General features: G+C 39.5%; 1 protein-coding gene across 2 annotated transcripts; it reads left to right on the top strand.

Moving 5' to 3' along the window:
* The first annotated feature begins 6,427 nt into the window (after positions 1 to 6,427).
* Positions 6,428 to 23,049, top strand: IL26 (interleukin 26). Of its 2 annotated transcripts, XM_015062466.3 has the most exons (5): positions 6,428 to 6,816; positions 6,902 to 6,958; positions 7,137 to 7,271; positions 22,479 to 22,544; positions 22,635 to 23,049. In XM_015062466.3, the coding sequence occupies exons 1-5, from the start codon at positions 6,646 to 6,648 to the stop codon at positions 22,719 to 22,721; spliced, it is 516 nt and encodes a 171-aa protein (XP_014917952.1). In that variant the 5' UTR covers positions 6,428 to 6,645; the 3' UTR covers positions 22,722 to 23,049. The 2 variants fall into 2 exon arrangements, 1 of the variants encoding a protein (XP_014917952.1); XR_008300330.1 differs by lacking the exons at positions 6,428 to 6,816; positions 6,902 to 6,958; positions 22,479 to 22,544; positions 22,635 to 23,049 and adding an exon at positions 9,999 to 14,026 and having other exon boundaries at positions 7,136 to 7,271.
* The last annotated feature ends 274 nt before the right edge of the window (positions 23,050 to 23,323 follow it).

Here is a 23,323-nt window from a genome sequence, read left to right as displayed (position 1 = left end):
TTTCTGTAGTGTCCCTCACAACCTCAGATAGTCCCTATGTCCTGCTCTCCAGTGCGGTGGGAAGCACATGGGCTTTGGGGTCTTGTGAGCACGGATGGAATCCTCCGCCTTGTTGATCTAAGAGTCACCTGGGCATATGATTAAGCTTCCTTGGATTCTGTAAAATGGAGCGGTGCCAGACGCTCTGAAACTACCTAGCCTCCAGCGTAATGAGAAGCTCTCTCTATATTTTCGGGTATGAAAGGGTTTTTCTCCCAACCAGCCCGTGGACTATTAAGTGCTCACATATGACAGTCAAGGCCTGTCTGAATTCCACCGATTCTCGGTGCAGCAGAAAAACAAGTAGCCAGGTCATGATTTCACCTCTTAAAAAAGCATTCAAACAGATCTAAATATGTTTGAAAAGGTGGATGAGGTAGGAGTTTCTTCTTAAAAATGTTTTTCAAGAGCTACTAAAATGTTCACATAGGCAACGTAGTTAAAAAAAACAATTGTCTTGGGGTGCCTGGGTGGCTCAGTCAGTTGAGCGTCCGACTTCGGCTCAGGTCATGATCTCACAGCTTGTGAGTTCAAGCCCCGTGTTGGGCTCTGTGCTGACAGCTCAGAGCCTGGAGCCTGCTTCTGTTTCTGTGTCTCCCTCTCTCTCTGCCCCAACCCACTCGCATTCTGTCTCTGTCTCTCTCAAAAATAAATAAGCATAAAAAAATAAAAAATAAAAAATAAACCAAAAAATAAAAAACAATTGTCTTCTGGATTAAACAAGAAGGGAAGGGCCAGGCCCTCCCATAAAGCTCAGCAGAGCTATGCCACAGCGGTAGCTTCTTTTCTGCTGCACCAGTGGCCGGGCTCTCCTTATTTCTATCTCTCTCTCTCTCCCTTTTACCCCCTTTCCTTCTTTCTTTCCTCTCCTTCCCTCCCCTTCCTTTCCTTTCTTTTCCTTTCCTTCCTTCCTTTTTTTTACCCAGGTGAGATTCACATAATATAAAATTAACTACTTAAACATGAACAATCCATCGGCATTTAGTACATTCGTAGTGTACTAAACCCCACTTCCATCCAGTTCTGAAACATTTTCATCACTTGCAAAGGGAGGCCTGTACCCATTAAGCAGCTACTCCCCCGTTTCCCCTTCTCAGCCCTGGCGACCATGAAGCTGACCTCTGTCTCTATATTTTCCCATCTGGATGTGTCACAGAAGTGAAATCATAAATATGCGACCTTTTGCACTGAAAACAGCATACTGTTTTCAAAGTTCTTCCGTGTTGTAGCATATGTGCATCAGCTCTACATTCCTTTTTATCACTAACATTCCACCGTATGGATGTATCACACTTGGTTTATCTGTTCATTTATTTCTGGGTATTTGGTTCCTGTTTCCTTTTTAAAGAACCTAAGTCAGACAATATAGCTCCTTTGTTCAAATATCCCACATGACCAAGGGTGGAAGCTGAGGTCCCACTAATAGCTTTAAAGGCTGTGACTTGGGGACTCCTGGGTGTCTCAGTTGGTTAAGCATGGAGCCTGCTTGGGGTTCTCTCTTTCCTTCTCTCTCTGCCCCTCCCTTGCTTGCATGCTCTCTCTCAAAGTAGATAAATAAACTTAAAAAAGAAATAAAGGCTGTGACTATGTCCACATTTCCTCTTCTATCTCACATTTTTCTACCCTCCTCCCTTGCTCTAGGTTTGATCACACAGGCTTCCTAGGTGTATGGAACACACTGAGCGTGCACCTTCCCTAAGGACTTTGCATTGACTGTGCCTTTGGACTGAAGAGGTACCTCTGTGACTTGCTCATCACGTTATTCTACTGTTGCTTAAATGTTCCATCGAACCTTCTGTGATCATCCTGTTTACAACCTATCCCCATCCAAGCACCAGCACCCCCCTTATTCTATTCCATTTTCTCCAAAGCTTCATTTTCCAACTGTACATAACTGGGTTGTAGCTTACATAAGTTATATCTATTATATTTACTTATTTTCTGTCCTCCCCATCCTCTACTATCACGAGGATGTTTTATGAAATCAATCATTTTCCGTTCTGTTTATTAGTGCATACTGAGCCCCAGTAAGCCTGGGAGATAACAAACGCCCAAAATACATTTGGTGAATGAATGAATGAATGATGCACGGGGAAGACATACAGAGTATAAGTCACCCAGCATAGAACCGGGAACATAGGCTAAGACGCTCAGAGGGTTTTCATGCACTTTTCCTCTTCATGCTGTTCCATGAATCCAGGTTCCAGATCCACTTTCTTCCCCCTTCAGACCGTTTAGAGCCCTCTTCATTCCTTCTCTAGCCTGTTCTCATCCATCCCTCTGATGACATAAACATAAGATAAACATGTTTCCTGGGTGGAATTGTCTGATAGAGAGGGACCTACCTTTTCTGAAAGGACAAAACCCAGATATCATTGTATTAAGTATATTTATCAATCTATGACTATTTCTTATCTCTATCTTCTGGCTCTATCCTGGAAAAAAAATATTGGGTTTCAGGGTTTTTTACAAATAGAATGACTAGTTTAAAGTAGATCCACCTACTTCTTATTTATAGCTATGTAGAGTTTAGGATTTCTGATCCTTAGGAATTATGCCAATCACTGAGGTCGTTAAACATCATATTTCAACAAATTTAAGATACCATATGATCAAAGCTGCACCATTATTTTATCACTAAGAAAGGAAATAAGTGCTTCTGATTAAGCTATGATGCAGTGCTTGCTTAACATTTAGCATTTGGTTGTTGCCTTGCAAGAAAATATGTAATTTTGGTCATTCTTCCAAAGACAAATACTTGCTTCTCTAATAGCAGATTTGCATCCCACTGCTGTTCTGTGCCTTTCTGTGAACACATTAGCTTTCATTTCATTGCTGAATCATAGTGCAATCTTTCTAAAGATATTTGAACAGCAATTCAACTCAACACACGTACTAACAGCCATGCACACAGTCTGAAGTGGGGACATGACTGGCGACTGCACAGGGAAGGACAACTGTGTATGGGCTGACTTGGTGATGTAATTATAAGACGATGGATTATAAAACGGGTTGTGATTTCAGAGATATTAAGATGGGGAAAGAAAAAAGCCAAACTGCAAATGTGTCTTAGAGTCAACTACATCGTTTAGCAATTAAGGGACCCAAATGGGTGTTGTTTTTTTCCTCCTACAGAGGAGAGGTCTCAAAGTGAGCTGTGATTCTCTGCATGAAACCCATTTTGCTCATTAGATATGCTTGACCATCAGAGGGCGCTGCTAGCATTCTTTTGGGTGTGTGAGGGTGGAGCTGAATTTTAAGGAAAATGGCTGCCATACAGGCATTTGGGAATTGGGGTAGCCAGCTGTGCTTTGGGGCAGATCAGTTGTTTAAATGTTCTCCTGTACATTATGTAGGAGTAGCAGCCTTAAAATATCCACTTAATGGCCCCGGTCTGCTTTCTGGATGTGTGTGGGGGTGAATTGAATTCCTCATGCCTGCATACTGTTTGAAATATGGTCAGATCATTGTTCATCCTTTGCTTTCCTCACTTTCTTCAACCATTTCTCAACACTTTTGAAAGTTTGTGAGAGACTTAAACATTATTCAGAGTATTGCACATGCATTTTGCTGTGGTCTGAATGTTTGTGTCTTAGATTCATATGTTGAACTCTAGACCCCAAGTTGGTGGTATTAGGTGGGACCTTTGAGAGGTGGTTAGGTCATGAGGGCAGAGTTCTCATGAATGGGATTTGCGCCTTTATAAAAGAGGCTCCAGAGAGATCCCTTGCCCCTTCTACCATGTGAGGACACAGTGAGAGGCTGGCTGTTTGCAACCCAGAAGAGAGGCTTCACCAGACTGTGACCACGCGGACATGTTGATCTGGGACTTCCCGGCCTTCACGTCGGTGAGAAATTAATTTCTGTTGCTTATAAGCTATCTAGTCTGTAGTATTTTGGTATAGTACCTGGACAGATTAAGATACATTTATTATTTGAAAAATAATAATGTAATAGTTACCACTTGCAGGGTGCATCTGTAGCTGCCCTTGTGCTCAGCATTCTATTGATATTATCATATTTTTTGCTCATGACAGCCGTCTGAAGTAGGTACAATTATTGTCCCATTTTAATGACGACAAAAACTAAAGCTCAGAGAGGATTAACAACTTCCGCATGGCTATACAACTAGTAGGGTAGTTGCATCTGAGTTTCAAAACCAAATCTCCTTGTAACCAATAGCCATTTTTATGTAGTTCTGTATAAGGAACTTATAAAAGTGACATAATAAAAATACACCCAAAATGAGAGAGACTTGTGTTTCAGCTGGTACCCCAAGGACATCACGTACTTATTCTAATGGCTCTTTTTTTACTTGGGGGCACTTTTGGAACCCCCTGTAGGAATTGTCTTTAGGACCTGTGTTTTGAGTCTCCTTTATCACTTGTCATCCTTTGGGGGCCAGATTGGACTGTTTGAAGGACCCTAATGAGGCTGATGTGCCAACTAAGATGTAGGATGACTATGGTCCACAGGGAGATACGGTTTTCAGACATAAGGAAATGGCCAGTTTTCTGGAGTTGGTTGTGAATCAAAGCGGAGGCATCCCTGGGATGTTATGATCTTCCTTGGGTCCTGATAGTTTGAGGGACATGAGACATTTATGTAAATGCAGCCAGCAGGAGTTAAAAATTCATCAGAACACATATTCATTTACCAATATTAGCGATTCGCGTTGCACTTACGTTTTGTTGCCGCACACCAGGGACCCCCAAATTAGCTGCTCAAGGCAGTGTACAGCTCCTGGAAGTATTTTGTGTGGTCCTTTTAGTGCACCCACACGGTGTGTTTACAGGCTGTATAATTAGGCAGATTTTAGGTTTGGTGGCAATGTAAGCAATTTAGTTCCGACTGTCCCATATGCATTTACCCAGGGTGTTTATGTTAATCCTACACCCTCTGAAAGCATTTGGGCTTTTGATCCCTGGTAGTTCATACTCTTTTCTATAAAGGAATTTTGAATAGTAGGTGTCACTCTTCTCAAAAACAAAACAAAACAAAAACACCACCTTGGGATATTCCATGTCCCAGTTCAAACACCTTTAAGCTACTCCTAGCTAAAAAAGAATTCTTCCTTTTCCTGAATTTTTGTAAAATTTCTGTGAACTCCCTTTGTGCTCCCAATCAGCTGTCTTCTGCTGTAGCTCTTTGTGAACATTCCCATCTCACCTCAGAGAGTGTGTCTTTCTCGGCAGAGCTGGTCCTGTGGGCATAAACTTCCGGTGTTGCAAAATCTACCTACTTTTTGAAGCAGCAGGAAATATTCCCCAGTGTTTGGACCTCTCACTCCTACTTTCTCTTCGCTCCTTTGCCAGCCTGGTGGTCTTTGATTTAGACATTTGTCTTGAATTCTGAAGTCTGTCACTGACTAGTTTTGAGGAATCTCTTGCTCACAACCAGCTTCCAGTTTTGTTTTGCTCAAGTACTACGTTAACTGCGCATGCTAGGCTTTGGTGCCTTGTCTTTGCTTCTCCTTATATGATTCTAGGCCACATCCACTTCTTAGCTTGGGGCTACTCCCTCACATGGACCATACCTGTCACCACTATCAGAAGAACTGGGGCAGAATTGAGGATGGGATTCCATGGACCATCTGCCTTTATAGTCCCCCTGGTACCTAGCACAGGTCTCTGTATAGGCAGATCCTCGACAGAAATTTGTTGATGGAATAAAAAGCAACACAGTTACAGTAGCATTTTGTGACGTAGAAAGGAAAGCATTTATTCAACGAACATCGGCTGTGCTTCCTTAGATGAGGCGTCATCTGGGTAGGGGCTAAGGATTCAGAGATAGAAAGGTTGGGTCTCTTTCCTTAAGAAATGTGCATGCTACTCGAAGTCTAGCGCTAGAAGCTGGGCAGTCAACTTGGACAGAGATGATAGAGAATTTACTAAACCGTGGGCCTTAACCCCAGGTCCCTATGCCAAACAAATCTAGAGTATGTTAGGGGAGTTACAGTTTCTGAGCTGGAAAAAATCTTGAGAAAAATTGGAAAACTCTCTTGGGTCTTAATGCTGGCTGGCTAAAGAAAGGTGGCTCCTGAGAGAAGAGAGGGAGCCTGGCGAAGGACTCTGCAAGGGATATGTGTAAAACCCACAGGAGATCATGAGCAAGTTTCCCAGGGCTCTCCACTCTACCTGTGGTTAATTTTGGGGGAGGGTGGGGATATTGGCTAAAAAGGAGATTTTATTTTTCATATGGACATTAAAAAAAAAAAAAAAAAATCACACGGCCTCCCGGAGATGAGTCTCCCTTACTGGCATGTCATGAACCTGTTTAAAACAATGCATCTGTTGTGATAGGCAACTGAGGTTCTGACTTGACTTTTTTTTTTTTTTGAAAAGGGGGCCCTAACCTTCCCAGTAAACTTGTGCTTTTTCTTAGTGCCACAGATAGTGCGGTCAAAGCTTTTTCGGTTATGAAGCAAGCTCTAAAAAAAATAGAACAGCCGGAGTGATCTTCCTCTCTGTAAACTGTAAGTTATCTACCACAGGATCTCATTGAAGAGGTGGCCTTGAGGGCTTAAGTAAGTAGGTTATCCGATCATCGAACCAGCGCAAGAAACTGTCTGGCGAGCGACAGGAGCCCAGAGTGGGGTGGAGGGAGATGCTGGCGAATTGCATTTTGAGGTCTGGGTTGCTGTTTGCCACTCTGTCTCTTGTCATCGCCAAGCACAAGCAATCTTCCTCTGCGAAAGGTTGTTACCCAAGGGGCACACTGTCCCAAGCTGTTGACAGACTCTATGTCAAGGCGGCATGGCTCAAAGCAACAATTCCAGTAAGTATCAGGCTCTGCTTAAAATGATGACCTAACGGACATTTGTAATTCTGGATAACACTTGTCTCCCTTTGTTTTATTGTAGGAAGACCGCATAAAAAATATACGATTATTAAAAAAGAAAACAAAAAAGCTATTTATGGTGAGCCAGAGGGTTTTTTAAATGTTTTTCATCTTTCTACTTGTTTGATGCTTTCCCTCCTGCATTTTAATTTTTCCAGGTGGTCATTACGTCATAATCAGGTGGGGATTGCAGTGACATTTTACAAAAACTATATTCCACGGTTTACTTTATGCGATTTCTCATATCTTATTTATAGAAAAACTGCAGATTCCAAGAACAGCTTCTGTCCTTCTTCATGGACGATGTTTTTGGTCAACTCCAATTACAAGTCTGCAAGGAAAGACACTTTGTGGAAGAATTTCATAGCCTTAGGCAGCAATTGAGCCGCTGTGTAAGTATGCACAACAAACACAGTGAGTTTGATCCTAGAAACCTACCTAGAAAACAGCATGTAGGGAGCTGTCTCCACAAGCAAGGGTGAGTAAAAGGGGCTTTCTAATTGGTGGCTTGTGGTCCAAATGGAGAGTTTATCGTCAGTGAACCAGCACTGAATAACCACGAGTAACTCATAATGCCAATACTTATTGTTTCTTTTTTTAATATTTATTATTCTTAAGGAGTGGCACATACGACATCTTGGAGATCTAAAATACCACGGAATGATCCTCAATATTTGTTTATTTATTTGTTTGTTTACTTATTGTTTGCTCTGTATATGAGTCCCAAGTGATTCATTCACTTATTTAATAAATATTTCTTAAGCACCAAGAGGTGCCACACACTATTCTAGGCTGTTATTTCCTTCTTTTCTTTCTTTCTTTCTCTTTCTTTCTTTCTTTCTTTCTTTCTTTCTCTTTCTCTTTCTTTCTTTCTTTCTTTCTTTCTCTTTCTTTCTTTTTCTTTCTTTCTTTCTTTCTCTCTTTCCTTGCCGTATTGATGAGAGCTTTTAGATTGCTTTTTTCTTATTTACCTAATTTTTTTTATAGCTATACCCTTTTTAAGGCACGGTCTCAGTCCAAACTTTATAAAAACAGGGGTATGTTTTCTTTGGCCCTTAAGTTATTTGATGCTGCAGTATGGCCACTGTCACCACAAGCAATGGGGAATTAATTAAGAAGGTTAAAGTGACCACATTTCTCTACAAACATTCACAGTAAGAAAGACCGGTGCAGAACAATGAAACAAAATAAAGCAAAACAATTAAGCTGGGATCAGTGCAATATTAGTCGACTTGCCTCTGTGGGGGATGGTAAATCTTTTCTATGATCCTGTTTGGGTTCCAAGCATGCTTTCTCAGCCTCTTATGATTGTACCTTGCAGGCGGTGTGAAGGGGGGGTAGTGATGATTATTGCAGTCCTTGGATTGCTAGATGGAAACGAGTTCTCCACTCTTGGGCATTATGGTCACTGAGACTTCAATTCCAGGCAGTTGCAGGTGGAGTTTCACTTAAGAGTTAAGATGTGCTTTCCTTGGGGTCTGTCAAAGTGTTCAGGATCTCAAATTGCAGACCACAGCACAGAGGCATTATATGTGGGTGAGGTCGGTAGGTAAAAAATTTCACTGAATTTATCTTCTCTTTTTCTTTGGTTAGTTTGTGTTTAAGTTATGTCCTTGTTTGAAGCTAGGGTTGCATGGTGTCTTATAAACTCTCCGATCCCATTCATGTATCTGCAACATAAAAATTACAACCTGGTGCCTCTTTGTGGAAGAGAGAGAATGCCCTGGGCCAATTCCCTTGCCTAAACTAATGGAAAGATCCTCACTTCTCTTTGGCTTTTTTTGTACTTTACCTTTGAGGTCATCTTGTTAAGATAGTGAATAATATAAATAGCCTCTTAAATTTAAGTTGAATTATTATGTAGTTTTATATTTCATTCCCCCTCCCGCCAGCCTATTAGGTTATAAGTAAGAGCGTTTTCGCCGCTAAAAGATTTGAGGAGGAGGAGACTACCTCTTGAAGGACTTGATATAGGGGAAATAATGAGACCTAAGGCAGCCACTGTAGCCTGGGGTGGAGTTCAAACGAACAATCGAGCTGCTTCCATTTCGGTGTCTGGAGACCAGGATCCTCTTCAGCCTGGTTTTTTTGTTTTTGTTTTTTTTTTTTTCTTTTTCTTTTTGTTTTAAATGCATCCTGTTTCTCTTCACTTTTTGTTTTAACCCCGATTCCTCTGTGTAGGTGCTATTCATTGCATTAGTCAGTCGATTTCGTATCATGTTATTTCAAATAAAGTTGTTAATGGTGGTGAGGCACTAGAATAAATCCTTGCCTGATACTGTAGAGTGTATCTAGACGCCTGGAGCCCCTAAAGGTGTGTCTATTTTCCCATCAGTTGGGTTTCCTCGGCTCAAATAGCTAGAGAACTCAATGATGGCTATAACGAAGACCATGAAACGTTCTAGATGAAAAATACAATTATCTAGGAACTCTGGTTTGCCTGGATTTATTTCTGGAGAAGTTTTTTTCCCTAACGAGATCTGTCAAAAAAGATACTTCTGCCAATAGAGATGTTTCTTTCAGGGACTTGGGTCACACGGCCTGTGGGAGCAGTGGGGTACCTCCGGCGCGAGCTGTGACTGCGTACCAAAGTGGCTGGCTCCCCCTTGTGGCCAAATAGGAGCACACACGTCCACTCAACCTCCCTGAGCGCCATCTAATTCTGGGCTTTCCTTCTTACTTTCTCCCACCTGAAGTCAAGCGTTGCTAGCCCCAGTTAATTTGTCTCACAGACTTTGGAGTTTATGCTGAGAGGTATACCAACCACCTCTGCGAAACTGAAAAAGAAAATCAGAGGATTAGCCTGAGTTTGGAAAGCCTTCGCAGACATTGTGTCGGGGAAATAGGTGCTTGCGTCTGGCTTAATCTTTTGGCCAATGATAATTTTGTATTTTTGGTAAGAGAAGCTGGTATCTGTTTAATATAAATTTACTGAGCATCTGCTCTAGTCAGTGAATGATTTCTTCTTATGAATATAGAACTTTCCTGCAAATGGTGTTGTAAAGACAAATGAAAACCCAATCAACTGGAACTAAATGGTTAAAAGAAACAAGTCAGTTTTGTAAACTGAATTTTTGCAAATTGGCTTACAGCAGGTGGCCTACTTCTGTATTTTCCAGGTTCTGTCCTGGGTGAGAAAGACCAGTCTGATCAAGTCCCCGGTCTCTGGTGCTTGTATTCTTCTTACCGGCAGAGAGATGTAAACAAAGAAGGCCAGTGAATCATGAAATGTGACATGTGTGATGCTGAGTTTTCTGTGTGACCCGGTCACTGTGGAAGCACAAAGGGGGAGGTAGTTAATTCTGTCCACCTTGAGGTTTGGAGAGCATGTATTATTGAAGGAGGTGATGACTGCATTCGGTTTCCTGGGGAATGAGGGGGCAGGAATGGCGGGGGGAGAAGCTTGAATAAAGCTTGATGGTGTGAAATGACATATCATATTCAGGAAACAGCAAGTAACTGAGTATGAATGTAGAATGGCTTGGGGAATGTCTAGAGGAGGCTGGTTGTTTAGATTTTAGCCAGGAGATGCTAATAAAGGGCTGGCTAAGAGAGGCATGATAACACCGGCTAAGGATAAGGATTGTCCTGAAGAAAAATGTAAAGCCATCGAAGGGCAGGGCAAGATCACATACTCTTATGTTTCAGAGAAAGCTCTTTGGTGAAGGTAGAGGGATGTAGGTGGGGGGGTGAGGCTCTAGGGAGAAAAAAGTATATAAAAAGCATTGCAATAATGTGGCTGGAGTGAACACACTCGGGTCATAGGGAAGGGCGAGGAGAGTCTGAGGAAGAGAGGAGAGTCTGGGATGAGCCTAAGGTTCTTACTTGGGGGGCTGAGTGGGAGGGGGTGTCATTCATTAAACAGAGAAGGAGAAAGCTTGGAGTAAGGTAAATGAGTTGCTGTCAGACCTGCTAGAAGTTTCAGGAGTCCCACGCATCAGAGTAATCATAAGAGTAGTATGTAAGCTTTCCATATATATTTTGGGTATGTTTAATATTTATGATGTATTTATTAACAGATTTATTGAGATATAATCAACACACGATTAACTGGACATAGTTCAAGTGTGTAATTTGGTAGTCTTGACATGCGTATACCCTTGTGAAGCCATCGCCACAATTAAGATAATGGACATATCCATCACCCCCAAAAGTTTCTTGGTGCCCCTTTGTGATCTGTCTCTGTCCCCAGGGAATCACTGATCTGCCTTTTGTCACTGTAGATTTTTTTGCATTTCCTAGAATTTAATGTAAATGGCCTATATGTTACACTCTTTTATGTCTGACTTTTTCCACCCAGCATAATTATTTTGAGATTCACTCGTGTTACTGAGTGTATTGGTCATTTATTCCTTTTTTATTGCCATGTAGTATTCTATGATAATGATGTAGTACAATTTGTTTGTTTGCCTACTGATGGGTTTTTTTTCCCCCAGCTTTCAAGCTATCACAAGTAAAGCTGCTATGAATATTTGTATGCAAGTCTTTGGACAGGTATTTTCATTTCTCTTGGGTAAATACCTAGGAGTGGCATAGTTGGATCATAAGTTAGGTGTATGTTTTGTAAGAGATGGCCAAACTGTTTTCCAAAGTGACTATCCCATTTTGTGTTCTCACCAGTAGTGTGTGAGAGTTCACTACTCAGGATCCTTGCTATCGCTTAGTATGGTCAATGTTTACACATGCCAGCCAGTGTAGTTGTGGTATCACATTGTGTTTTCAATTTGCATTTCCCCAGTCATTAATGATGTTGAGTATCTCTTGATTTGCCTATTTATCATCAATATATCCTTGGTGAAGTGTCTGTTTGGATATTTTGCCCATTAAAAAAAGAGGTTGGTCATTTTCTCACTGGGTTTTGCGTATGTTTGTTTTCAAGTATATTCTGCATGCAAATCTTTTATCAGATATATAATTTGCAAATATTTTTCTCTTGGTCTGTGACATCTTTTCATTATCTTAACAGTGTCTTTTGAAGAGAAGACATTTTACATTTTGATGGTGTCTAACTTATCAATTTTTTTCTTCAATGAATCATGCCTTTTGTGCCACATTTAAGAAATCTTTATTTAACACAAGGTCACAAAGAACTTTTACTATGTTTTCATTTACAATTTTTTCTACTTTTAGGTTTCACATCTAGGTCAATGCCTTTTCACCTGTTGAGATGACCATGTGATTTTTATTTTTTAGACGATTGATACCAGTTACATTGGTTTTCAAAGTTATGCCAACTTTGCATTTCCGGGATGTACTCTATTTGGTAATAATGCGTTGTCCCTATCATGTATTGTTAGGTTCAACTTGCTAAAATTTTATTAATAAGTTTTGTATCTATGTTTATGAGGGACATTTGTATCCTTTCCTTTAATATCTTTGTCTCATTTTTGGAATTAGTATAATGCTGATCTCATTCAGTAAGTTGGAAAGTATTCTCCCCTCTTTCATTTTCTGGAAGGGCTTGCATAGAATTGATCCTTTGAAGCCATTTTTTGAAGCCAATGATCCAGTGAAGCCATTTTTGCCTGGAGTTTTGTGTATGGGAAGATTTTAAACTAAGTATTTTAGTTTTTAATAGCTGCATAGCTATTGATGTTCTTAATTTCTCCTTGAGTGAGCTTTGATAATTTGTGTTTTTCAATTTTATTATTCATTTCATCAAATCTACCAAATTTTAGCCACAAAATTGTTCATGTTATTTCTTTAGTATCCTTTAAAAAATTTTTTTTAAATTTAATGTTTATTTATTTTGAAAGAGAGACAGACAGACAGAGTGTGAGCAGGGGAGGGGCAGAGAGAGAAGGAGACACAGAATCTGAAGCAGGCTCCAGGCTCTGAGCTGTCAGCACAGGGCCTGAGGCGAGGCTCAAACTCAAGAGCCGTGAGATCATGACGTGAGCAGAAGTCAGACGCTTAATCGACTGAGCCACCCAGGCAACCCACTTTAATATCCTGTTAATGTTTGTAATAGTATGGGATGATGTCATTTCTCTCATTGTGGATATTGGTATTTTTTGTCTTCACCCTTTTTTCCCCTGAAATTTTATTGAAATTCATCAATTTTATTGACTTCTCAAAGAATCAGTTTTTAGTTTGATTTCCTCTATTGATTTTCAGTTTTGATTTCACTGATTTTCATTCTGAGTTTTATTATTCCTTTCTTCTGTTACATTTGAATTTACTCTTTTTTTTCTGGTTTCTTAAGTTGAAAGATTGGGTCACTAATTTGAGATCTTTCAGTGTTTTCTTAAGGTGAAAGCTGAAGTTATTAGTTTGAGGTTTTTTTGTCTTTTCAGTATAGGTATTCAGTGTTTTGAATTTCCCTTTTGGTACAAAGTACTTTAGCTACATCCCACAATCTTTGATATGTTGTGCTATTTTCATTTACCTTGAAGTACTTTCTAGTTTCCTTTTTGATTTCTTCTTAGATCCATTTGGTACTTGGAAGGGAATCCTTTAGTTTCTGTATATTTGGGGATTTTTCCAGATGCCTTTTTGATTTTGATTCCTAATTTGATTTCATTTTCGTCAAAGAGCATCCTTTATGTGACTCAAAGCCTTTGATATTTGTTGAGCCATGTTTTATGGCCCAGAATTTGGTTACTTTTGATAAACGTTCTATGTGTATTTGAAAAGAATTGATATCTTGCTGTTGGGTGGGGTGTTCTATAAATATCACTTAGATCTAATTGTTACTATTTTCCAATTTTTCTATATCTTTACTGATTTTTTTTTTTTACTTATTTTATCATTTATGGACATCTCTGGCATTAATTGTGAATTTGTCTATTTCTCTATCAGTATTCATGGTATAGTAGCTCATGTATTTTGAAGTTCTGCTATCAGGTGCGTAAGTATTTATGACTACAATATCGTCTTGATGAATTGACCCCTTTATTTTATAAAAGTACCCGATGGTCCTTCATAATATTCTTTGTTCTGAAATCCACTTTTTCTGATAAAAATAGAACCACTTCAGCTTTCCTTTGATTAGTGTTAGCATGATATATCTTTCTCTGCCCTTTCACTGTTAACTTGTTTGTGCCTTTTATTTAAAGTGGATTTCTTTTAGGCAGCATATATTTAGGGTCTGTGTGTTTTTATCCATGCCACCAATCTTTTTATTGGTAGGTTTAGATCATTTACCTTAAATGTGATGGGGGTTTAATATGGTTGGGGTTAAATCTACCACCCTGTTGTTTCTCTTCTATTTATCCAGTTATCCTTTGTTCCATTTTCTTCTTTTTCTGACTTCTTTTCGATTGATTTTTTAAATGATTCCATTTTATCCCTTTTATTAACTTATTAATTAAACTCCATGTTTTGCCGTTTTTGAGACTCTTCATTCTTTTGCGTAGACCCAGGTTCCTATCTGGTAATATCTTCTTTCTCTCTGAAGGATTTCCTTTAACATATCTTGTGGTACAGTTCTATTAGGGATGAAGTCTTTCAGATTTTTTCTTTTCTCCTCTTCTTGTTCTTCTTCCAATTTATTTGTTAAAGATATAGCGTTGTTTGCCTTACAAAGTTTCTCATAGTCTGCAGTTTGAGGATTGAATCTTCATTGTCATTTAATTTGTTTTTCTTTATTTTCCGTACATTGGTAATTACACATAGATACTTGATCAGATTCAGCTTGATGTTTTGGCTGAATCACTTTATATGTAGGGTTGTGTACTTTTCATCAGAGACACATAGTATATGGCTTTTATGTTTATGATATTAGCAATCGTTAATTATTGTCTAGATATATTTATTCATAAGGCATTGCAAAATGATACTTTAAAAATTCTATTATACCTTCTTTATTTATAAATGGGGGTAATTCCATAAACAGAACCTACCCTTACTACTTGGCTCTCCTGAGAAATTTATCATATAAGAAAGGCAGAACAAATACTTAATTCTTTTTCTTTCTTTACTAGTTTTCAATATAAGGAATTGATTTTCTAACATTCTTCCCAGGTGATCAGTGAGTTGTTAATTTTCTCCTAGAGTTATTATTAACTCATGGACTTAAATTATTTTTCATTTCTGAGGACTCTTTCTGGCTTCTACAAGCTTCCTGCCTTCCATTTTTTAAGTCCACCAAGACTGGCGTGTTATTAAACCGCTCCTAAGAGACAGAGCCATGACAATTATCATGATAAGCTATTTGGTCTGGAATTCTGGTACCACTGTATTTGAATGTCATCTCCTTGTTTTTTGTAACATTCTAGGTATTTTGCAGCACCTAATAAAATATTGTATTTTAAAATTAGTCTGATTTGGGCAATTCAGATCATATAATTATTCAAAGGAAATAAGTTATGGGGAATGTAAACATTTTTATTTTTATAATCTTTGCTAGCCATAGTATTTGGCTAAATGGTATTTGGAAAGCTGACCTATGCATATGTGAAAAAACACATGAAAGATTTTTTTTTAGAAAAAAATTGTTAATGTTTATTTATTTTTTTGAGAGACAGAGAGAGAGAGAGAGAGAGAGAGAGTGGGGAAGAGGCAGAGAGAGACAGAGACACAGAATCCAAAGCCGGCTCCAGGCTCTGAGCTGTCAGCACAAGAGTCCGACGCAGGGCTCGAACTCATGAACTGTGAAATCATGACGTGAGCCAAAGTCAGACACTTAACTGACTGAACCACCCAGGTGCCCCTAAAGATTCTCATGATGCTCAAATACTCTCAGACTTAAAAAGGAACTTACGAGTTGCTCAGTTGAATTCATGAAAAATTTGCCTAATCGCTAGTGATCAAAGTTGAAACTGAAACTGAAAAAAAACTCCACTAGTTTTTAAGATTTCATTATCTCCTTTAATTGGCATTCAATTAAATACATTTCTTTATATTTATTATATGTACTTAATTTTAAAATCTGGTAAGTCTTGGCTAAGAGAATATTTGTGTCTCCACATCTTGTAGTGTATTCAACAGGTAATTTGTGTCATTAATTGCAACTAGCTTATCAACTTACAAAACATGCCTGTTACTTATCCTGACAGTTTCAATTTGTTTTCATTGCAACCGATTGAACTGATAAAACCAGAAGTAGAAAGTGAGACCAGCCCTGTGTTATTCTCTCATTAAGTGCAAAGTCCAGTCCAAAACCTGTCTTCAGCAATACCAATAATCTCATCTTGCGGTTGTTGGAAGACTTAAATGCACATGCTAGTGTCTATTAGCATATAACGGTGCTGTCAAATTCTTAGTGTCTTTCCTTATTGCTTTCCTTACACACAACACTAATTTTCGTCCAATTACATTTTGGTGACAATTTCCAAAGGAATGGGTCACCTAAACAACAAATTCCTTTTCAGTGCCCATGTTAGTGTTAACTTGCATAATGTGTACAATTTATAGTAGTTCTTTAAACATAAAGAGATCATTTTTGAGTAACCGGTTTAAATCTTGGTGTATATATATTTTCTAATGATATTACAGAATCTCTTTGTTGCCAAATTCGCTCCTTAGTTAGCGGTATATAAGTTCTCTGTCAGAATTATGGGGCACAGCTCTATCTTTCCATGGACTACGTTACGTGGAATTATTCTTTTTTTTTTCTTGATATATAATTGGCATACAACATTATATTAGTTTTCAGGTGTGCAACATAATGATCCAATATTTGTATCAATTATGAAACGATCACCATAATAAGTCTAGTTAACAGGCATGCATGGACTCATTCTGATAAAGTTACATTGAGAGCGTTTAAGAGTTTGTAGTGAAGGTATTTGGAAACTCTTTCTAGTTTTTTCTATGAAACATGGAGAAATGTTGTGTGAAAAAAAAAAAGATGGTGCAATCCAGTCTGAAGTCGTATGATGAGGTAAACATAGGGGCTTATGTACGATTTTACATTCCTCCAGTGGTTGTGAAAATGCTGCATTTGTTGATGATAGGATATAAGCTAATCAAACTCTTCATAGAAAGAATTTGAGGTCGTTCTTTGGAGAATACACTATGTACAGTTAGTTCTCTGCAGGAATACAGCATGTGTAGCTGTCTAGTCCTTGACCCACGTATTTCATTTCCACAGCATTATCAGTGGAGAGGGATTTTCCATTTGTGTTTTAGCGGTCATACATAATCTAAATTTGTATAACTATTCAAAATGTGAGGAGATTGGGGACACAAAATTGCGGATTGTATTTGTTCATCCCGTTGTTTTTAAGAAACCAAAATGCTCACTGATGCCCGGGACATGCTTCATTCTGTTGTTAAACCAGAGGCCCTGTGAACCTCAAAGCTGTAAGCTGGTGCTTGCGTTGTGTTCATTGGCCCCTTCACTCAACAAACATTTATTGAGCATCTAATACTTGTTGAACACTATTCCAGATGCGGGAACAACCAAAATTGACATAGAATATCTCCGTCCTTTTAGAACTCCTTGAAAATGCTGCCAGCCAGTTTCAGTGGGTCTCAGCTAGGGCTGGGTGCTGTGCAGGAAGCTGGCGGCAGGAGGCGCTGCGGCGGGGCTGGAAGCTGGGGGCCAGACAGCAGCTCATTGAATCTGGGCATTTTAGCTGAGACCTGAAGGGTGTCCAGATCATCTCTGCGCTCTTCAGTCTGGAGCACTGAGTTTCTTCTGCCCACTTGGCCCTTCTCCCTGCCTCTGCACTCCACCACACTCACCCTTCAAGGTGCAGCTAACTGGAGTTTTTCTTCTGGAAGTCTTATGGAATCCCACAGTCAGGCTGCCTCTACTTCTTAGAGCAATTGTATTTTTTTTTAAATCACAATATTTATCACACAGTGTTGTAATTTTGCGTCACCCTTTGTCTGAGCAGACTGTGAGCCATCGCTTGTGCGCCAAGGCCATTTTTCATCTTGCAGGCTACTTTTCTTTTATTTTGTTTTATTTTATTTTACTGTATTTTATTTTTAAAAGTGTATTTATTTATTTGAGAGAAAGAGAGAGAGCGTGCATGCATGCAAGCAGGGGGAGGGGCAGAGAGAGAGGAGAGAGAACGTTCCTTTAAAAAAAAAAACTTTTTAAGTCAAAAAATTGTTTTATTCTCAAGTTAGTTAACATACAGTGTAGTCTTGGCTTCACGAACAGAACCCAGTGATTCATCTCTTACATATGGCACCCAGTGCTTTTCCGGAAAAGTGCCCTCCTTAATGCCCGTCACCCATTTAATACCCCCCTGCAATGCCCATGAACTCTCAGTTTGTTCTCTGTATTTAACAGTGTCTTGTGGTTTGTCTCTCTCTCTCTGTTTTTATCTTCTTTTTCCTTACCTTCCCCTATGTTCATCTGTGAGTTTCTCAAATTCCACGTATGAGTGAAATCATATGAAATCTGTCTCTCTCTGACTGACTTATTTCAAGAGAGAACATCCTAAGCAGACTCTGTTGTCAGCACAGAGCCCGAGGAGGGGCTCAGTCTCACGAACCAAACCGTGAGATCATGACCTGGGCTGAAATCAAGAGTTGGACACTTAACCATCTGAGTCACTCAGGTGCCCCTATCTTGCAGGCTACTTTTTTAAAAAACTTTTTTGTTTGTTTATTTATTTATTTTGAGAGAGAGCAAGCAGGGGAGGGGCAGAGAGAGAGAGAGAGAGAGAGAGAATTCCAGGCAGGCTCCATGCTGTCAGCACAGAGCCCGAGGTGAGACTCGAACCCACAAACCATGAGATCATGCCTGAGCTGAAACCAAGAGTCAGACACTCAACCTACTGAGCCACCCAGGTGCCCCTGGCAAGCTACTTTTAAAAATTAAATTAATCAATGTGATATGGGTGGAGGCACTATTGTATGCTTAGTGTATAATAACTATGCAATAAAAATGTATTAACTTAATGATGCATGACTAGGCTGTTGCCTTCTGACATCTCATACTTTTCTTTGAGCCCTAGTTATTCTAGCTCTACTAACAAATGGCCTCCAGTCTGATCACATCTGCTTTGGTTGAGTTTGTCAAATCATGCATCCGTTCCTACAGTAATGTCGCTGACCCTTTGTTGTGCATTGTTTTCAGCAAATGCAACTATACACGGAAATATAAGGTAGAGGAAATCACTGCATTAGAAATTTCTCTAATTGCATATTAGATGGCAAAGCCATCTGACTTGTGACCGTAAAACCTGGCTGCTCTGCTGGGTCTGTAGACATGTTGACAGCAGTGAGGAAAACGAGAACCTTCTGCATCAGATCTTTACTAGGAGGCCACATATAGTGAATGGATCTCAAGGCACCAGAAAGCATCCCATAAACCAGCACGCTCCCGTGGTAACATTGGCACTATTAAGTGTTTCTTGCTATTGCTGTTGGTGGTGGAGGTGGTTCTTGTTGTTGTTTTTTGCCAAACCTTATTTTTCTCCTTTTTTACTCTCCTCGCCCTTCTTAGGTGGAGTGAAGGCAGAAGTCCTTCTTGTCCTTCCCACCCTGCTCTGGGATGTGCTGCAGGCTGGAGTTTTCTGGGCAGAGACACAGTCAGAAAGAATGCCTTAATGATATTTAACTTCCGTAAGGTCCAGAATTTGGTTGTTTTTTTTGGCTTCCCACTTTTGGTGTTAAATCTTTACATCCTAGCACAGGCATACTGGATATTGTGCCGTGTCACTTGGTTCTGTACTTTGTGGTCGATCCTTGCACCTAAGAACTTTGCTACAGTGCCTTGGATTTAGGCAAATGTTGATTCTCTTATGAAGTTCTCTTTCATCCCATTGCAAGATTTGGACCAACTACTTTTCTATTAGATAATTTCAGGTCAGAAGGAATCAGCATCTAATCAAACTGTCTATTTATACGATAATGGGCAGACCCGTCTAAATTTCTTTCCGTAGCTACTCTTTTGGCTGGACCTAGACTTGGTTATTTCTCGAATTTACTCTTGTAGTTCCAGTCTGAAAAACAAAATGAACAAAGAAACACACACACGCACGCACGCACACACACACACACCCCACAGTATTTCTTCTTCTGCTTATTATCACATCGCCCATTTTCACGTAGAAATCTTCTCTGTCTCTGTCTCTGCCGATCAGCTTCATCCTCTAAAGCCATTTCCAGCATTTCCCTTCTATAATGCAGAACAAAGATCTTTGAACTAATCTCTCTTTGGAACTGGATTTTGAAGGTTTTCAACAAGAGTTTGGCTGAATTGGAATATCTTTTCCAAGTTATGCTGATTGGTTTTTTTTTTTTTTTGGTATAATAGAGTGGTTTCAAATACAGACTCTGGAGTCAGAATATTTGGGTTTGGATCTCAGTTCTTCCACTTACTGTGTGTACACAAGCATACTATTGGCTTCTGTGCTTCCGCTTATGAATCTGTAAAATGAGGATAACAATAGCACCTACCTCACAGGGTTATTGTGAGGACTGAATGCGGTAGTATAATCAAAGCCTTCGGATTAGTGCCTGATACATAATACTAACATAATACCTGTTGACTGTTATTATTTTTACGTAGCAATCTTCTCAGTGTTTCTGTCTTCAGTTGCAGGGGGATTGAGATAAAGTAGAGAGCTCCTGGAGCTGCTGAATTTTTACCTAATAATATTGATCTGGTGTTTTTTGTTTTTTATTTTTTTTTTTAATTTCCTGTCCGCAGCTCTTTATTTACTCTTTTGGTTCATCATTATGTCTTCAGGGTCCAGCACTGAAGTCTGACACATAGTGAGCACTTCATCATTTGCACAATGAATGAATGGATTCTTTCTGACTGTACTCTCTGAGATGGCCTACCACTGTCCAGGATCTGTCATGCATTGTTTTAGCCTCACTGGATCTGGTCTGGGTTGAAATGTCCTCTTCTAAATATTTATTTATTTAGAGAGAGAGAGAGAGAGAGAGAGAGAGCAAGCCAGAGAGGGGGAGAGAGAGAGAGGGAGAGAGAAATCCCAAGCAGGCTCTAACTGTCAAGGAGCCTGACGCAGGGCTCGAACTCACAAACCGTGAGATCACAACCTGAGCCGAAACCAAGAATCAGATGTTCAACTGACTGGGCCACCCAGATGCCCCTGAAATGTCCTCTTCTTAATTCAGGGTTCTTACCACAGGAAAATCCAATGTCGTGGCGTGAGTCCTGTAAACTATACCTTAACCCGAACATTCTGTGTCTGCAAGCTCTTCTGTGCCTAATCGGGGAGGCCCCTTGCACAAGAGGGGTCTCTTCCTTCTACACAGCGTATACTTGAAAGTAGAGTCCCCACTTGGGCAGTCATGACACCATCACCACCATTAGGCCCGGTAACAGCATTCAGGATATAACTGTCAAATCATTTCAGCTATTTTTGCTTGGCAAGAAAAGGAGCCTGAATGCTGCCCATTGTCCCCACTTTTCTCTTTGTGTTCTGGCCTAAAGGGACCTGCTGATTGACATTGGCCATGTCTTATTGGTTTCAAAAGTGCTGTCTTTTAGCCGTTTCCATTCATGAGTTTTCTTTTTTTTTTTTTTTTTGAGTTTTTATTTATTTTTGACAGAGAGAGCGAGCGAGCGCAAGCTGGGGAGGGGCAGAAGGAGAGGAAGACACAGAATCTGAAGGAGGCTCCCGGCTGTCAGCACACAGCCCGATGCGGGGCTCAAACTCACAAACCATGAGATCATGACCTGAGCCAAAGTCGGATGCTTAACCAACTGAGCCACCCAGGAGCCCCTCCATTTCATGAGTTTTAACTGTTACCTTTACTGATGTGCCCAGCACGATTTTATCACTAGGACAGGACCTTTGGCAAGCAACTTAACCATTTGGGACTTGGCTTTCTTTTCTGTAAATCGAGAAGAATTGGCCTATACCACCTCCTTGGTCTGTTCTTGCACTGAGTTTCCACAAGTAAAAACTAAAGTCATGGGCAAGCAAAAGACAATGTTAATGACCTCCTACTTGACTACTAAGTGATTTCTGTGCTCAGAAAGGGTTTGAAAATTCACCTCCTCAAAGGAGATTGGCAGTTTCTCCTAGCCTGGTTACAAGCCATCTTCTCAAAACATTGAACGCTCCTTCTCCTGCTTTAGAAACTAATATTTCTTGATGTTTTCTCCTGGCAATTAGTGCCTGAATACCGTACCGTGCGATGTACATAGTGGACAGGATGGTTTTCCAAAAAGGGAATTTGTTCTTGTAAGTTCCCACATCTCCCATGCTTCCTTTGTCTCTCTGATTGGATTACTCTAGTCTTGTTGTCTTCCTGCCTCTGGGCCTTTACACACCCTCCCCTGTGCCTGAATTATTCTCTCCTGTGCATCTTCCCCAAATGCCCTTTATCCTTTCTTCATGCTCCCATACTACTGGTTCCTTCTCATTTTTCAGATTTTAATTTAAACGTCATTCTTCAAAAGAGCCTTCCCTGACCATCCAGTTGAAAGTAGGCCATTCCTGTAAATTCTTATCGTAGAGTCCCCGGCATTACAAACACAGATTTACTTGTACCTTGTAATTTGTAACTTAATGTTAGTTTCTTTATTTATCATCTGCGTCTCCTATGGAACTGTAAGCTCTGTGATGACAGAGACCAACTATTATTTATTTGCCAGTGCACATCTATGCCCAGAACATTATACCTGCTCAATAAATGTTTATTGAATGGGTAGAAAAGTATTATTACAGCCTCTTCAATAATATAAGCTGTATTTTCTGTTGATTTATTAGATTTCATGTGCTTCATCAGCTAGAGAGATGAAAACGATTACCAGGATGAAAAGAACATTTTATGGGGTAAGTATTTCAAATCATTGTTTTTGATTACTGTACTTTGTTTTTTAAAATGTGAAAATTTCTGCTTTTATATCTCTATTTTATCTGCAGATTGGAAACAAAGGAATCTACAAAGCTGTCAGTGAACTGGATATTCTTCTTTCCTGGATTAAACAATTCCTGGAAAGCATCAAGTAATGCAAGAAGCCAAGTGCATGGATTTGATTGTTATTTTGGAATATAATGAGAACGACTGGAAATAAATTTATAAGACTGTATTGCTTTTAAAAAACTTTTGTACATGGTACTGATACCAAGTTAGATGACTAGGTAAATTTAACATGATAAAGTTTTGGAGATCCATAAATTATCTCTAATATGTACATTTTCTATATATTCAAAGAATACTTTCATCCTGAACATGTTTTATTATCCTCAAGTACACTTAATTTAAAGCTGCATAATCAGAATTAACTCATGTAATATTTGTAGAGGAAAAATGACAGCTTTCTGGAATACAATATAATGTTATCGAGACTTCCATAGATGCTATTGTGATTATTATCTACTTAAGGGTTTTTATGACTTTTAATTATGTCTGGTGTGAACTTAGCTCCCAACAGATCTTTATGTTAATAAGTAAACTGTGCTTCTTTCTCCTGAATGTCCTTTCTATGACAGCGTGCTGGAATTTTATTGAGTACAGTGGGTAACAACCAGATCAGAACAAATGGGACAGACATGTAAACTAACTGCTCAGAATGGTTTAACGGGAAGGCCTTTGACAGATAAGCCTCAAA

Source organism: Acinonyx jubatus, chromosome B4, assembly GCF_027475565.1.
Source record: "Acinonyx jubatus isolate Ajub_Pintada_27869175 chromosome B4, VMU_Ajub_asm_v1.0, whole genome shotgun sequence".
Lineage (NCBI taxonomy): Eukaryota > Metazoa > Chordata > Mammalia > Carnivora > Felidae > Acinonyx > Acinonyx jubatus.
This window is presented reverse-complemented; position numbering and strand designations above follow the sequence as displayed.